The sequence below is a fragment of the Motacilla alba genome, chromosome 4, assembly GCF_015832195.1.
Source record: "Motacilla alba alba isolate MOTALB_02 chromosome 4, Motacilla_alba_V1.0_pri, whole genome shotgun sequence".
Taxonomy (NCBI): domain Eukaryota; kingdom Metazoa; phylum Chordata; class Aves; order Passeriformes; family Motacillidae; genus Motacilla; species Motacilla alba.
The window spans coordinates 14,059,356-14,076,628 of NC_052019.1; the positions used below are offsets into that span (position 1 = coordinate 14,059,356).

The 17,273-nt window shown below is 35.5% G+C and overlaps 1 protein-coding gene across 2 annotated transcripts in view; it reads right to left on the reverse strand.

Annotated features, from left to right (window-relative positions):
* RAB28 (RAB28, member RAS oncogene family) overlaps positions 1-17,273 on the reverse strand; it is a 63,346-nt gene that overhangs the window by 36,878 nt on the left and 9,195 nt on the right. For both annotated transcript variants that reach the window (XM_038135616.1, XM_038135617.1), the window contains exons 3-4: positions 13,767-13,855; positions 5,192-5,321 (exon numbers count right to left, since the gene is read on the reverse strand). In XM_038135616.1, coding sequence (XP_037991544.1) covers positions 5,192-5,321; positions 13,767-13,855 — 219 coding nt within the window. The remainder of the gene's footprint in view (positions 1-5,191; positions 5,322-13,766; positions 13,856-17,273) is intronic.

The following is a 17,273-nucleotide window of genomic DNA, read 5'->3' on the forward strand; positions in this document are numbered from 1 at the left end:
CTGCTAAAGTAATACAGAGCACATTGAGATACTGGGTTGGAAATATAACATCATGGTAAATAAAAGATCATTTTTACCTGTGGTTTTCTCTGCCATTAATTTAAGTTTCTTGTTAAAAGTCATTTTTAATAAAGTTACCTGACCTTTGAAACAAATCAATAGGACTGCAATTTTCTATTAACCTTCCAAGCTGGTTGAGACAAACATTCTATATATATTTTAAAACAGGGTATCATTCTACATTTATTCAAATGAGTTGGTAAAATTATGGTAGCACAGGACAAGGTTTTCTTTCTAAGGAAGTCTCTACATGGAAGTAGTTTACCCTCCAATCCCAAGAGCATGTGTAAGGCTCAGGTGACCAGACCTGCTGTTGGACATACAGGAACTTTAGTTTAATCAGGCATAAGACTCTAAAGAACAGGGGTCTTTGCATTAGCTGCTCAACACTTGTCTTAATTAAAGGTGAAGGACCTTAAAAGGGCAAGCCCACGGGAAGCAAGAACAGAAAACTGGGGGAGGTTGGGAGGGGCAAGAGAATGAATGCACAGCTCTGAATTTAAATAAAACAGACTATCAAAGTGACTATTAATAAAGAAATTTTCTGAGTACAACAGGGGAGAATAAGTAATGCAGCAACAGAATCAAAAAGCAGACTGGGCAAGTCCCATGACTTGCCAGATTCACATTAGTACAAAAACCACCAAATGTTAATTTGTATCTGGGCTGGAAAATGTTTCTTTCTGTGCTCAGATAAGATAGGTAAAAACATTTTATGTTGTATGTATGGGCAAGTTAAAGGGTACACTAAAATGTAACCTTTAAACTTCACAATGTAAGAGCATCCCACTTCCTGTTCAGAGATAGCACTCCAAGATCAATTAATCACGGCTAAGACGAACAAACGGTCAACATTCTTAATTAGTGCTGATGCATTCTCCTCTGTGCCCTCATCTGTCATGAAGATTGTTTAAAAATCTGAGTTATTAGTCTTTATTGAGGAGTGGATCTGGTTAATATCTCTAAGAACAGAAATCATTCATCTAGCCACTATACACTGGTACCTGATAATTCCTACCCCCTATATAAGCCACAGATAACCACCGCCCTAAGACCATCTTGGCAGCCATAAATCAAAATGAGTATAGCTCCCATGCAACCTGGGTTAATTTTTGTTTACAATATATCCACTGAAAATGCTGGTATGACACTTGAGGAGACTGCTTATAGATTAGTGCAGAAGAAAATACATAAAGCCATCAAGGTAGAAAGGAAGCAAACACATCAATCATATGAAACATGGTAAACCCTCTCTAATTCACACTTAATGACCAGAAGATCCATTGTGATCACTGAATTTTATCAATACCTAATTTAAGCAAAGATTCTAAGTGCACAAAACAAAATTCACTCGCTTGATAACTACAGTCTCATTTATACCATACAAATCAAAGTATTTGACAGCAACATATATACAAAAGTTTTGAATTATTGCATAGAAAATCTAAAATATAATTTTAACAGTAAGGTTTACTCCTCAATTAAATTAAGAGTGCAAAGCAAGTAGTGCTAGCAACACAGATACAAGCACACTTCAAATACACTTAGTATTCAATAAGAATAAAATAACATAAGTTACTAGGAAAGACAAATTTAAGATTCAGTATTAGCTGTAAAGTTCAGGATTATTAAGATCTTATGACTAGAATTAATAGGAAAAAAATAGTTCTACATTAAATTTTATCATTCCTTCTGTTGTTCATCAAATACACAGACAAAAATCTGTGGAACGACAACTGATAATTGAACATCAGTTCACAAAGCAGGTCTGGGAGAGATCTTGATTCAAATCAGCTTTCTACTCTCTCTGACCAAATGTGTAGGACAGGCTATGGAAAAAAAAAAAAAGGTACAGGAAGGAAAAAACAATGAAAACTGAAACTAAGCCCCCAGAGGGAACCAAGACAGCTTAAATAAAGTACTGGTTTTACAACAGAGATCTGCATTTCTGAAGCTCTTGCTCTCCCAGTTATTTTGAATAAATTAGTGGGCAATGACATGCCTTCATTTAAAAAAAAAAAAAACTCAAAAAAACCCCACCAAACAAACAAAATGAGAAGAAAAAAAAAAAAAAGGAAAATAAAAAAGAGAGGTGGGAAGGTCCAGAATTTAGGTATCAATTCATACTGCTCTACTATTTTCAAATAAATCTCTGATGGATGAGATACCAGAAACTGATTGAACTGATTGGAGCTTTTTAAGTAGAAATTACCTTTTCAATATTTCATGAGTAAATCTTAAACTCTTACAATCACAACAGGGCATTTTAATAGCTTGACACCACTCTGAAGCTAATTATCATGTTTTAAACAGACACAGGAGCTTACTGTGCTCATGCTGCTAATCTATTGTAATGCATAATAAACCAGAACAGTGAAAACAAGCACTGATTCATTTAAATCAGCCAGAACAATTTCTTCAAGTTTTATGGAATACTAGAGAAATCCCCGCAAACTTAACATTTAAACAAAATTACTATAAACTGATACTAGAAACCACTAATAAATTACCTATAAAACTGCATGACTTAACAGTAGTTAACAATTATGCACCATATACTGCTATGTATAAAATAATTTGCTTTTAATGACAAAATTACCCAGGGAAATTATTTTCATTTAATAGCATTCAAGTGTACAGTTTTCTGTATCATATTGCGTAGAGAAATATTTTTGTTTTCTTCCAAGCCATAGCTTTTTCCCTAGAGAAAATCCAGGTATATCTCCCCTAAAATGGAAAAAATACACATGTATTTCAGACAGTATTACTAAGAGAAAACAGACAAAGGACAGCCCAAGTTAAGTAACTAACTTTAAGCCAAAGTTTCAAAACAGAGGCTGAGCTTCCAAATTCTTATCAAGGTATCTAAAGACTGGCCCAAAGCTTTCCAAATGCTATGAATGAAAATAACTGCATTCTTGGCAAATTTTACCAGCTTTTATCAGAAAGAAAGTTAAGTGTTAGAATAACTTGCCTGTGGATACTGACATTTCTAATCTTTCAGTGAGCTTACCTGGATATTTTCCTAAAAGACATGTACAGCTCAAAAAAACCAAGTAGAATCCTGAGACAGAAACCACTCACTGGAGTGTTTCTTCAGAATGATGCATGAGGTCAAGTAAGTTCATCAATCCATCAAATGGCTTTTCCTGGCTCTTAACCTACTATTGCTCTTGCATTGCATATGAGTGTTTTATCTCTTAACTAAGTAAAGAAGTTGAACAGAGTGATTCCTCCTTAATAATTTGTTAGTACCAGTAGTTTTATGTCTTCATAATATATGAGAGAAAACACCATGCTTCTATATAAACACCTTATTTTCCATTTATGTAACAACAGGAGCCAACAGGAGCCTATTAATTTTTTAGTATTAGGGTGGAAGCCCTCCTAGATATTCTTATCCTACTACAGAATTCAGAAAAGCAGTATACTTTCAAAGTCTAATTTTTATCATGCTGAAATAGAAATAAAGCAGAAACATCCCTCTGTAAACAGTATCCCCTGCATGCTCAACATTTGCAACAGCAACAAACATCCTTATCATCACATGAAATCAATATTTTGCTGCTTTTCTTTATACACAGCTTCTGAACGAAAACAAGGCAGCAAGCAATTCCTTCAGCTGCTATTTCCATAAAATGAAGTCAGTGTCAGCATTCATCTGAAAACTCACCTAGGAAAACTAGATTCTACTTCCAGATGCTCCCAAGGAAACATCAGCTATCAAAGATTTGTGGGCATGTATATATGAAAAAACCAGAAATAAAACATCTCGAAATCAAAACCAATGTATCATTTTCTACACCTATTGTGCCAGTTCAGCAAAGGAACATTTTTTTATGCTATGTTACAGTGTATCTTACTGCAAATACTTAGTAAGATTTGCAGAACTCCAGCTAGGAAATCCAAATTTAGGGCAAAATAGAAACCAGTGAAAAATATTTTTAATTTGAATTTCAACAGAATCTGTATTATTGACTCTGGTCTATTAGAGTAAAACACTGTCAAGTGTTATGCTTTCAGAAGTGCTATTTATATATTGTAACTCTAAGACTTTCTCTGTTTTCTTCACAGGAAATTAGTCTTTCATAATTAATGTCATAAAATGTTACAGCATCACCGTAGCAATACTACAATTAATGGTTCTGAAAGTGTTGTCTCCACATTGTTTTCAAATTATTTTAAACAATTCTAACTTGCTGGATTAAGTCCTTTTCTCAGGTTTGTTCATGACATGGTCACTGTAACATAGAAACAAATTATTTGGAAAGTGAAAAAAAACCCCAAATATTTTTCTGTTGTTCAAATAACGTATTTATACTGTTTAAAAATTATGTATCCACTTCTACCATTTTGTTTCTAAAATTTTCAGATGTTGCTTTTATCATTTTCAACAGAAAAAGGTGTAAGAAAGCCGGGATCAAGACATCAGATGTGCTAATAAGGATGTTTGTGTAAGATTTTTTGTTGGAAATGGGGAAATTTGGAATCCATATAATTAGGAAACTATCTACGTGATGATCATATAAAGTGACATGTTTTGGTGGTCAGAAGAAAACCGTTATATTATACTTATGTGATCAAAATAAAGGAGGTTAAAAAAATCCCAAAACAACACAAATCACCTCATGCGCACAACTACAGACACCGTTGAAAAAAAAAGTCTGATAAGCAATTCGTAAGTATTATGCCTAATGCATAGTGTAGTTTTTTAAACATATACCAGTAGTTAATCCAGCAGTCTCTTAACATACAGAGCCATGAAATATCCCTTTTACTACACCCAGAAACGCTCCCCAGTTCTCCATTGCCATGCCTATATCCTGGAGTCTATCAAATTCAAACATGGGCGAGTGACCTCCCTACTCCTGTGTGCTGCTCTCCAAGCAAACAGGACACAGGGAGAGAGGCTGCAGGCTAGGCAAAGCATGATGCAGCAAGCCCCATAACAAAACCTATCTGCCCAGAGCCATAATGCTGAAGGATACCCAAATATGTCATCTGTACACAGCAAAACCACACAAGATAGTATTTAGTTGCATTTTGCTAAATATATATACCTTATGTCATTTCTTTAATAGCAAACCACATCCAGAGTATTTCAGTTAATATGTAAATATGAGTAACTTACTTTTATTTCCAACCAAGGCCACAAGTGGCTGTGTTTCTGATCCTTCATTCACTTTTTTTACCACATTATACCAGTCTTCCAAATTTTCAAAACTCTGGCCATTGGTAATATCATAAACCAAGAGAATGCCCTAAATAAAAAGACATGTTTAAAATGTTACAGACTGTAAAAGATTTTAACACGGTAAGATTTGCATCAGTCTAAATTATTCTTGTCATAGAACAGAGCATTAACAAATAATGACACCATATCTTTTGAGGTTCAGTTAAAGGAATTATAAATTTCTATACTATAAACATTATTACAGTACTTCTTCTCCATTTCATGTGTTCCAAATGCATATTTCAGGAAAAAAAATGGCAACACAGTCAAGAGCACAATTAGTTATATCAGAAATATTACAAACTGCATATGCTTTATGATAAAACCAAAATGGCATTTCACACTAACAGGAAGATAAAAATTACACTGGAGAAGGTCTTTTATTTTAACAAATATTAGTTGTAGTTTCAATGTTCCCTTTTTTGAAAGAAAAGAAAAGGCAGTTCAGTTATACATTTCTGCACACTGTCTGTCCTGTTTCTGCTGTCTTTTGGGGATAAAGGCCAGATTCCATTCCTTCAGTGTTGTAGAAGATAAGTAAGAAGAATTGGCAAGCTTTAAACTTTCAAAAGAGAACCTAAAGACATGGTGAGAACTCAGAAAGGAGTCTCATATATTTCCAAGGCTTTGGGCCAAGCTACAGGTGACAAATACTTAAAGCAGACACTGTTGACGATTCCTCAGCATAAATATCCAATATTATAAAGCACAGTCTAGTAACAGCCCAAATGTCATCCCTGTCCCCTCCACAATTCTAAGATCAGCTCTCAAATCTTCTGCCTCTGCTTTCCACTACACCCTAATAAAGTCAGTATCTTGTAAATGAGGAGTAAAGTCAGATTGGTTTCAGGCACACTTGTTCTCATGGAGTTCACATCTGGCAAAAAAACTCCTACATCTGCACACTGTTTCTCAAAAAACAGTATGATCCATACAAAAATAGCTGGATCAATGACCTACTGTCAATAGAAAAGATTTTTAAAGTTTTTTCAGGCATTTGCCTGGGCCCAGTTTTAACTGATAGTTAAAAGGAGTGCCTTAGATCACAAAACAGAGTGTACACTTAATAATTTCACATTTGATAACAAATTAGTATAGATTGCAAGACTATTTGAGGAGAGTTCAGATTTTATGATGACAAACAGGGTAAAAATAATAAGATGCAATTCAATAAATACCATAACAAGTTCAAAGGAAGCAATAATCAAGTGCACAATAGGAAGCATCTGGCTCTGTAGCAGGTTCCATAGAATAGGATCAAGGAGTTACAGCTCACAGCTGAATATGTCGAGCTTGTTTTGCAAATATCACACTGGCATAAAACATTCCAGGTGAAATGTTTGGACACTTGAATGTCAAAAAAGGGTACAATAGAAGAAACTAGTAACAGTATAATCGGTTTGGAAACCATGACTGACATGAAAGAAGTGGAAAAAAAAACCTGACTGCTTCAACAAATGCATGACTTATGGTAGGCATGATGCAAGGCTGGTACAAGTTTCAAGAGAAGATAACAGGAGTCCTCTTGAGGTATGCTTTTACACATAGTTTGCAGGAGCCACTAAATTGGGAAGACCAGCCAATGTGTCTGAGGTCAGGATTATAACAAAGGGGTATGTAGACATGCTCAAGGAATGGGTGAATAGGAACCATTCAACAAGGACAAGTGCAAAGTCCTGCAGCTGGGAAGGAATGAACAATACAGGCTGAGAGAGCAACACATGACTGGCTGGAGAGCAACTGAAAATGACCTGCAGGTCTTGTCAGAAAGCAGGCCAAATCCGAGCCAGCAACATTCCCTGGCAGCAAGGATGGCCAACGTGATCTTGGGCTGCATTAGCAGAGGGACAGACACCAGTCCAGGGAACTGTTCTACTCAGTACTTGTTGGATCATATCTAAAAGAACACATCCAGTCAGAACACATCTTTAGGCCCCTCAAGAGATCAGAAAAGTGGAGCAACTTCAGCAGAGGGTTAGCAAGATCAGAGGCTGGAGCACTTATATTTTATGAGGAAGAGATGAACAAACCCAAATTCTTCATCATGGAGAGGAAGTGGCCCTGGGAAGACCTAAAAGCAGCCTTCCCATACCCATGATAAGCAATGAAGGAGATGGAGCCAGGGTCTTCACAGCAGTGCACAGCAGGATAAAACTCAGTGGGCATAAGCTGAAATAAGAGAAATTCAAACCATAACTAATGAACAGCTTTTTCACCATGAGGAAAACAAAGCAGGTTGACCAGAGGTTGCCCAGTCTCCATCCTTAGCAGTTTACAAGTAGGACTCAATAGATCCTTGAGCAGCCTAGCTCCATCTCTCAGTTGACCCTACTTAGTGTTTTACTCCAACATCCTGACATCCTTCCACCCTGAACTTTCCTACAAATCTGTGACCAACACAACATGTAGCAATAGGTTTAACTCACAGCAAGAAGAGTACTAAAAGCAAGCAAAAAAACAAAACTAAAAGCCCTATGGAGACTGTAAGAATAGCAAAGCTCTGACATAGACCACCTATAACAGTCACCAACACTGAAAAAATTTTTGGGACAGCTTTGAAGGAGGGCAACAGATCCTATGGAGATCCCTCCAACTCCTACTTTCTTATGACAGCAATGCCAATCTATCTCATTTCCTCCAATGTTACCAACTCTTAGGCAAATTTGAGGTTTTGTGCCTTATATTTATATAGTTGCTATTAATTTCTGAGGAACAGCTTTCATCAGTTTCTTAAAGGAAATTAAGAATTATGACACCCAACTTTCCTCTTGCTGTCTTTCCTTCTTTACCAATCAAATCTAATATTAAACATCCATTTCCCTCTTCCAATTTTGGTGCAATTTATTCCTTAATATCTTGCATCTCTAAGTTAATCTCAGTTAATTTCTCCTGACTATTTTTATAACTATCCAAATGCCTGGGCACTCGGCATTAAATTGTCAAATTAAATTGTCTCACAATCTAAGTTTTGCTCTAGGAAGGACATACTTATGTTATTAAATGCTCAGTGGAAAAGAAACTCAATCTAAAGGATAAGTATGGTAAAGGTTAAAAAAAAATGCCAGCCATAATACCAGAAGTTGAAAATGAGGAAAGAGCCCACAGCAATGCTTCTTTTCACCAGCTGTCAAGTGCTCTCACCAGCTTGCAGAAGAGCAGATTATCTAAACCATCTTCAACACTATTCAGTTTGATGGAGAAAAAATAAGAAAGCATGAGCATTTAAGGTTAGCCAACTCCTTCTAACCAATTCTTCACCAAAATTCTACTCTGCTTCATGCCCTCTAGACAACTGTAGCCTTTGGATGAAAGGGTATTTACAGTGGATTTACCATCAAAGAAATCATTTAACAAAGTCTGCAACTAGACCTGACTTAACTTCCTTTTGGTCCCTTTCTCTGTGATCTCAAACACTGCTTCTAAAGCACATTCTTTTCTAAAACATTTTTTAGTCTTGTCAATATTTGCTGCTTTTCATCACAACAGCACTCTATAAGCAACTTAGTATGATATAGATAATTAGTGAAGGACTAGTCACAACTCCATGGCTAAAATTTTTTAATCATCTTCTTTTATTTAACAAAGAAATCCCATAATTGCTTTCAAAAAAAAAAAAAAACCACACCACACATTTTCCACAAATTTACAGTATATGGAGTACAGACCAAGTAAACAGCATAAAAACTGTTGTTTCTCTATTATGTGTGAGGAATTAAGGAGGAAAATTAACCCTGGCATTTTTACACAAAAGTACTGTATTTCCCTGCCATGAAAAAGGTTTGAAACACATGGTAGACGACATGCCAAGAACAGCACATTGATTCTCTAGTCTCCAGCAACATGGTGAATAGTCCCTGCTTGCATAATTACACTCTAGTAAGAGAGACATTTTGCCTATGTTAGTGCACATGTGAGTGCTTTTTGTTTAGGAGTTATAGAGCATTTTCAAAAATAGGTCACTGGAAACTGAGAATATTGCAGAAATTATTTGCTACTCCCTGGAGAAAGTAGAGTCTGCAGTACTCCTATTAACAAGCCAATTTATGATGGAGCATATGCCAGATCTTAAAGATAATTTAAAGTAGATATGTGGGTAGGGGCAGCAATTACAGGTAAGCTATGGGAGTGCTTCTGAAAGATTTACCACGCAAACAGCAGCAGCCTTATTTCAAATCTGAAGTGCTAGTATGGAAGTGTTGTAACCGGCAATATATTTGTACTGATAATCAAAATTTAAGACATGCCAAGTTTATGTCAAGATCTGTCACAATAAAAGGAAGCTAGAGAAAACAATAATTAAAAACATATGTTTTCTTCTTCATTTATCCTCAGCTACCCTCATCCTATGACTGACTTTTGCATCAAGGAACTAAACTTTCAAATTTTCATTAATATTATAAAATAAGTCAGGCCAAAATTCTAGAGTATTTTTTCTAGTCACAGAATATTAATTTAGCAAACAGCAACTTAATTGTTGCAGAAATGTGCAGATGAAAACAGAGGTTTTTGCAAACAAAAGCAGCTTACAGTCCACACATACTTAACCACTCTGCTGATACTGAGGATGTGGTCACTCAAATACATGTGATTAAGTTGCCATAATTGAATTATTTACTCTCTATCAGTACAGCTGTGGCAACTGACAACACAGTTACTCTCAGCATCTCTCAATTCTGAGATAAATGTGGTAGTTTTAAACAGCTTTCAGTCAGTGTTGATTATTAACACCCTTTATTTATAAAGAACAAAGGGCTCTTCTTTTCCCCACAGCTTGCAGAGTTCTTCTGCCCCACCACTGAAATTCAGCTACCTAGATAGGATGCAGTAACTACACTGTTCTAAATGAGCAATATCAGAGGAAAAAATGAAAAATGTGCAGGGAGTAAGCAACTGCTTAAAGATAGAAGTGAATTGCAATTTCTCCAGCTGCAACCAATGCAAGTTCTCATGCTCAAATCTGCCATTCCTTTTTTAAAACACGGCACAAGAAATAGGGGATCTCAATCAAAATATGGCATCTTAATAGTAACCTAACCAAAAGATCTATCCTAGAGAATTGATTCATCTCTCATTAGAGAGAAAGAAACCTCTAAATGGCAAGTTTTTTGCAGTGAAGTTTTCATGGATGCTCCATTTACTCTTGTTGATGTCCTGATCAACTTTCAACCAAGATCAGGTGAACTATAGACCATAATCTTTTCAGTTGCTGGAGATTCTCTAAACTTCCATCTCCAGCTGGCCATAGGATTTTAGAAGTAGGCATACCATACACATATAATTCTGAGCACAAAAATAAGAATTTAGCAGCTTATGATTTCCGAATCTCACAACGATCAAATAGATGGAAATCTACACAAGGCTGTGGGCATCTGCAAATACTGGATAAAGGCACAACACATGCCATAGATATGCAACAAACAATTCCACACATGAACTTTAAATCTGAATTATTTAGATTTGAGGAATACACAGACAAACACAATTTATGCAGCAGATCCAAATAATCTACTTTATCTGTATCCGTGCAGCTTGTGTACTTTATAAACAAAATGTTTAAAATCCTAGCTGCATCACACATGCTGACCAAGTGCACATCATAGGCATATACACTTTTTTGTAGCAACCTTCACTCAAGTTACTTCAATATTTTAAAGGCTCTCTTGCACTGGGGAACCCCAGACTGAAGGTACAGTACTTCAAATGTAGCCTCAAAAATGTCAGAGAGCATGATATTCACTTTCCTTGATTTGACTACTTCATTCTTACTAACATAGATCAGTACTCAATTAGCTTTTACTGTTGCAAGGATGCATTGCAAAGTCCCATTCAACTGTTTTTTTACCTCAATAAGACATCCATCCAAGAGTTTTTTCCTCCAAAGCCATTTCCCAGATTCACTGAGGTTGGAAGGGACCTCTAGAAGTCATTTGACCTCTAGATCATTCAATGATCCTGTTAAGCAGTGTCACCCAAAGCCACCTGCTCAGGACCACGGCCAGACTGCTTTTGAGTATCTCTGAGGATGGAGACTCTACAACCTCTCTGGTCAACTTGGGCCAGTTCTCAGTCATCCCCACAGCAGAAAACATGCTTCCTGATGTTCAGAAGGAATCCCCTGTGTGTCAGTTTGTGCCTACTGCTCTGGTGCTGTCCATAGACACTACACAAAAAAGCCTGCTTTTCACTTCTTTGCGTCCTTCCTGCATGGTGTTTATATATTGATTAGCTTTTTATTCTCCAGGCTAAAGTCACAGCTCTCTCAGCCTTTCCTCATAGGAGAGATGCTCCACACCACTAACCACCTTTGTGGCCCTTCACTGCACACTCTCCAACTGATTCCCAGCTGCATAAGATTATTCTGTACCAGGTGCAGGACTTGGCATCTGTCATCAGCTAAACTTCACAAGGTTTCTGTGGGTCCACTCCTTCGGTTGGTCATAGTTTCTCTCAGTAGCAGCCCTACACTCCAGCACAGTGACCATTCCTCCTCAAATTGGTGCTATTTAAAAACTCACAATGTTTTGTTCCATTGATAAAAGAATAAGTAAAAGACACAACCCCAATACCAACCCTTAAGAAATAAAACTTATATAATCAGTCATCAGTAAGACACTGAGCTATAGACCTTTAAATCCAGCTGTCCATTCACATTTTCAGTAAACTTATGGTCCACCTGTATCTCTACATATTGTAAGAATATTATGGGAAATTATGTCAAAGGCCCTGCTAAAGTGAAGATAAATTACATCCACTGCTCTCCTCTCCACACAGCTAACCACCTAACCACAGACAACAATCAAGTTGGCTGTGCACATTTTACCTTTACAAACTCCATGCTATCTCTTCCCAGTTAATTTCTTGCTGTTTTGTTGTCCATTCACAGGAGTTTTTATCCATATGTAAAAAGATTTACCTTTATAAATACTCCTACTTGTTCCACTTTGCTTTTTCCTCTTTTTCTTATAAAAAGAAACATGAAATAAGCCTATGCCTAGAAACAAGCTGAAAGCAGTGCTTTTTCAAACTATTCATGTTGTTTCATGAATAGATGAAAATACAATTTTATGCATCTTTAAAAGGCACTGTTACAAAGCTAATAGGAAAGTGTGTTAGAAGTCAACTTGGATGATAAGAAGCCTCTTACATATAAAAAGAAGCCTCTTACAGACACTGGCAATACACGCCAACACTGGGAGAGGAAAATCACTAGTCCATTAAAAAAAATTAGGGTTAAAATGAGGACTGGAGTAAGATTAAAGACAAAGAGATTGGACGTAGGGTTTTTTTGTTAATGTGTTCTGAATGACACAAAAAAAACTTTAGTCTTATTGATATCAACTGTTTATGCACTTTTCGGAACTGTATTAACTCTTTGACCTGCTATTTTTGGTAAGAAAACTCCTAAGTTTATCACCAAATTCAATACAGACAGAGCTAATAGCCTTTTATTTCCTTCATTAAATTTACTTTGGACATATGGCAACAATTTGTGATTAATCAAATTCCCTCTGTCAAGGAAGCCACTTTCTCCTATTGCTTGCTAGATCTGTAACAGGCTACCAAATATGGTTTCATTTAAAAAAATAACATGCTATAAACAGATGCAACAGCTAAAAACATTGAGTTTTTTTTGAAAGTGACAAAATGTTACATTGACAAGTTTCTCTTTATCCAATCAACTAATAAATCCCAATCTCTTTCATTAGCCATTCCTGTGTTGTATAACATTATCGAATAGCCCATGTTATGTCTATTGGTCTCATTACAAACTCCAAATTAAGGAACAGAGCACATTTTAGGACCACTCATGCTAAGAAGTTTGGCATTTATAATACATCCTCCTAAATTATCTCATTACTCAAGATGCAGTTACAATACTTAGCTCTTAATCCTACCATCCACTTTAAGTTTCTTAGTTAACCTGAAGATAAACTTAATTTTCATTGGACAGGAGTTCCGCAAAAATATTTAGCTACCTGGTTGTCTCCTTTTGTTTGCCCTCTTATAACCCCAGCTGCACGTATGAGTTTAATAGTGTAGGATTGCTCTTAATTTCCTCCTTCTACCTTTTCCCCCCAGGAGGCAGCTGTTCTGAAAGCAGCCACTCTATCTACCATGTGGATATCCAAATAGCCTTTACTATTTATTGTGATTGCTTTTCTTAACTCAAGACACAAAGCCTGGAAACAACCATCTGTTCTTGGGAGTTATTCAGTTCTATAAATGCACACACTTGCTTTGCTTTTTATGTCAGCTCTAAAAAATTACCTACGCACCAAAATTAAAGTAGTGTATTAATATGAATTAAGTTTAGATTAAACAGACATTCAACATTTTTGAGATTCATTAATCAATCAACTAAAAGCTATATATAATGTATGTATGTATGTATGTATGTATAATTTTACAAACAAAGTCTCAATTAATTTTATATCATTGCTATAAGATACAATTATCAGCATTTATACTGTACCTGAGCTCCATAAATATATTTATCCAGCATTTTGCCTCCTATTGTTTGTCCCCCTACATCCCACACTTGAAGAGTAACATTCAGATTTCCTGGAAAAAAAAAATTATACAGATATTGCGTAACCTGGAAAATTTAGATACAAATATATTCAACAACAATTGCTTTTAACAAGTATACAAGAAACAGGAACTAAATTTTGAAACAAAAATTATTGTATCATCTGGGAAAAAAGGCCTTTGTGTCCAGCTAAGTCATTAAGATACAGTAAAACTATAGCTAGCTATTAACATATCTAATATTAACAGAAAATAACTGGAACTGCATAAAGTATAACACTCCTGAATAGAAATTATATAACATATTCCACAGACAAAACATAAAACTTCACAATGAATGTTCTATAGCATGGTACTTGGAACTGAAAGGTAACACGATTAATGCCAACTTATCCACATTATTTCATACTGTGTGTTCCTTCCTCACCCCCTCTCCAAATCTTCCTTACAGATCAAGAAGCGAGGAAAATCTTCATGATAACTTCATTTTGGTCATGATGCTGATAGTAGTATACAGTTACAGAATTGTATAGCTGACAGAGTAAAAAAATGGAAATGCTGACACACATCTAAGTTGAGGATGCAAACTATGTTTACTTCCTCCACTCTTCACCTTAAGGCATGAAGCTAAATTGGACATGAATTACAGTCTCATCTTCAAAGCATCTACACCAAGAACTGACCCTCCTTTCTTCTCTAAACCATTTTTAAGCTATGTTGAAACTGTTAACAGGTTTTTAAAAACAAAACTAACAAAAAATCAGTGTAAATGCAGAATATTTAACATCCTACAAATCATGCATACTCTGCAAGACAGCTCAGCAACTCACAGACCAAAAATATACACAGAAAGGTAAGGTACAATATACATACAAACATATCAAAGTATACCTTCTCACATTTTGCATGGTAAGAACTGTTTTCAGAAATGTACTGATTACCTGGGAGCACCAAACTCTAACAGAGTAAGGACTGACAAAATTTTTTCTAATCCACATACAACTCACATGACACTCACATGCTAATGCAAATTCTACATACAAATAATCACAACTGCCTATTTATTTCACTCCTGCATTTTAAAAATGCAACAAATTTCACATCACAACAATTATAAATCAAGTGAAAATGAACCCATTATTTTGGCTTGCTAAGAAATATATATTCTTAATTCAACTATTTCATGTAGTTGACAATCTGATTTTACCCTACATGATCCACTCAGCTGTAAATTTGTAACTTGGTTACACAAGGGAATGTGCTCCATGAAAATGTATCGCTGTACTAGGTGAAAATAACAGCAAATTATAACCATATAGCTGAATATATGCTCCCAGTGATATTACATGCACCACAATATATTTTTATAATGCACCTTGCTTTAATCTGGTTAAAGGAGCAGATTCCCAAAACTACTACCTTGGTCTCAAAAATAGAGAGAAGAATGTGAAACGGTACTATTAAGCTACTCTGAGTTTTATTTAATACCAAGGAAATATCTACATGGAGCTTAGAAAACACATCATAAACACCCCAATTCAATCAAGACAACCTTTTATAATCAACAAAAAGCTTATTTGTTTTGATAGTTCATGTACTATGTATTAATTAATTAATTATTTTTAAAGCTTAGAACATAAATGATCGCAAACAATGCAGGAAAGTCTTCCATAAAGCATCTGGCATGGATAAAGTACTGCATCCTCAGTCTGAAAAGACTATACATCCTCAGCGGGTAAATAAACTATGCAGGCTCAAAGGCTCACCATGCTGCAATATTCTACCCCTACATATTCTGCTGGAAAGTCACTGTGTCATTCATGACAGCTATTTTGGAAAAAAAAAAACCTTTATAAATATTATCACTTTCAAAATCAGTAATTTTCAGATGCCTAATTTTGTGTTCAAGGACTTTAAAAGGTTTCAACTTGATTTTTCCTCCTATGGAAATAATTATGCACAGCATTTTGGCCTTAGTATCTGGATAACTGCATGGAACAACCTTAAAAATTTTAGTGCAGTAAGTTAAATTAAATAGTCTGTGACTGTCCAATTAAGAAATCTCCTATTACAAATTATTTACTCTGCTTCATTAACAACAGAAAAAAGAAACGGGGGGAAAAAGACTGGGATGTTCATTTAAGGTGAGCTCCTTCTTAATTAAGACCTCAATAACTATGAAATTCACACTGATCATCTCCTGTGCAAATGCTTCATTTTCCCTTTTTTTCAGTTAGGTTCTGTAATCTTTGCTTTGTGCTCAGATGGATTCTGGGAAAGAAAGAAGGATGTTAGGATTATTCTGACAAAAAGAAAAACTGCAGGCCATTTACCTAGCAAGTATTTAATTAACTGAGATAGTAGCAGGCAAAGTTTTCTGCAAAAAGTTTGAAATCTTTTATTTCTTCAATTTAACAGGAACATAAAAACTAGAGACTTACAATAAAACAAAAAGAAACCATGCCTAATAAGACAGTTCTTAGAAACAGTCTTAACACTCCAATAAAAATAATGGCAGAATCCTATCAAAATAACACGTAACACACTATTACGGAACAAAAAATTCCCAGCACTTCTTTACTCTGGAAAATGCACACAATACGAAGCTGAAACACGTGAGGCAGCCCAGTGCAGGTGTGCAGCTTGCTTCTGGCATGGACTGCAGCCACTGGGCTGCTGCAGCAGTGACCCTGCAGGAGGACCCCTGGTGTACTGGTTAACCTAACTTACAGTGCTGCACAGTCAAGATGTAACTAAAAACACAGGTCTGTGTTTTTACACTTTTTACACCAACAACCTTAAAAAAATCCTTTTAACAGGAGAATCTTTTTTACTGAGCTGTACCCACAACCTCCCAAAAACTATGACTCTTAAGAGTTTCTATCAGCAGACCCTCTAACAGATAGACTATTTAAACACGAAAACCTACACCATGGTTGCATCCAGACTATACAAGATTCTGCATAAATAAATATAATGAAACTGATTAGCACTTTTAAAAAAAGTATTTTGAACTAACTGCATGAAGTGAATTTGTCATTGTTAGCAACACTGAGCACATTCAAAATTTATCAAAGTATTTCTGATTTGTATTAAACGGTACCGCTTTACCATGCAAAATATTTACTATTTTCACTGCAAAACTGCATTAGTTACTAAAACAATTGGAGACAAATGCCACTTTTTTCTTAAAAAAATAATTTAAAAGAAAACAAAAAAAAAACCCAGAAAAACAATATTTTATTTTCTAAGTTATAATACATTTCAATGAAGCCTAATGCAAACTTCTGTGCAATTCTAGAAATCTGTAGTTTCTGGAATCTTTGCTTACATTGAAGAAGAAAAAAAATCAACTACTGAATCATAGTTGTTCATCAATTCTCCTACCGAATAAGAGAAATCGAGTCTTTCTTCGTGATACACACATAATTTCTGTGTAGTGGTATCAATT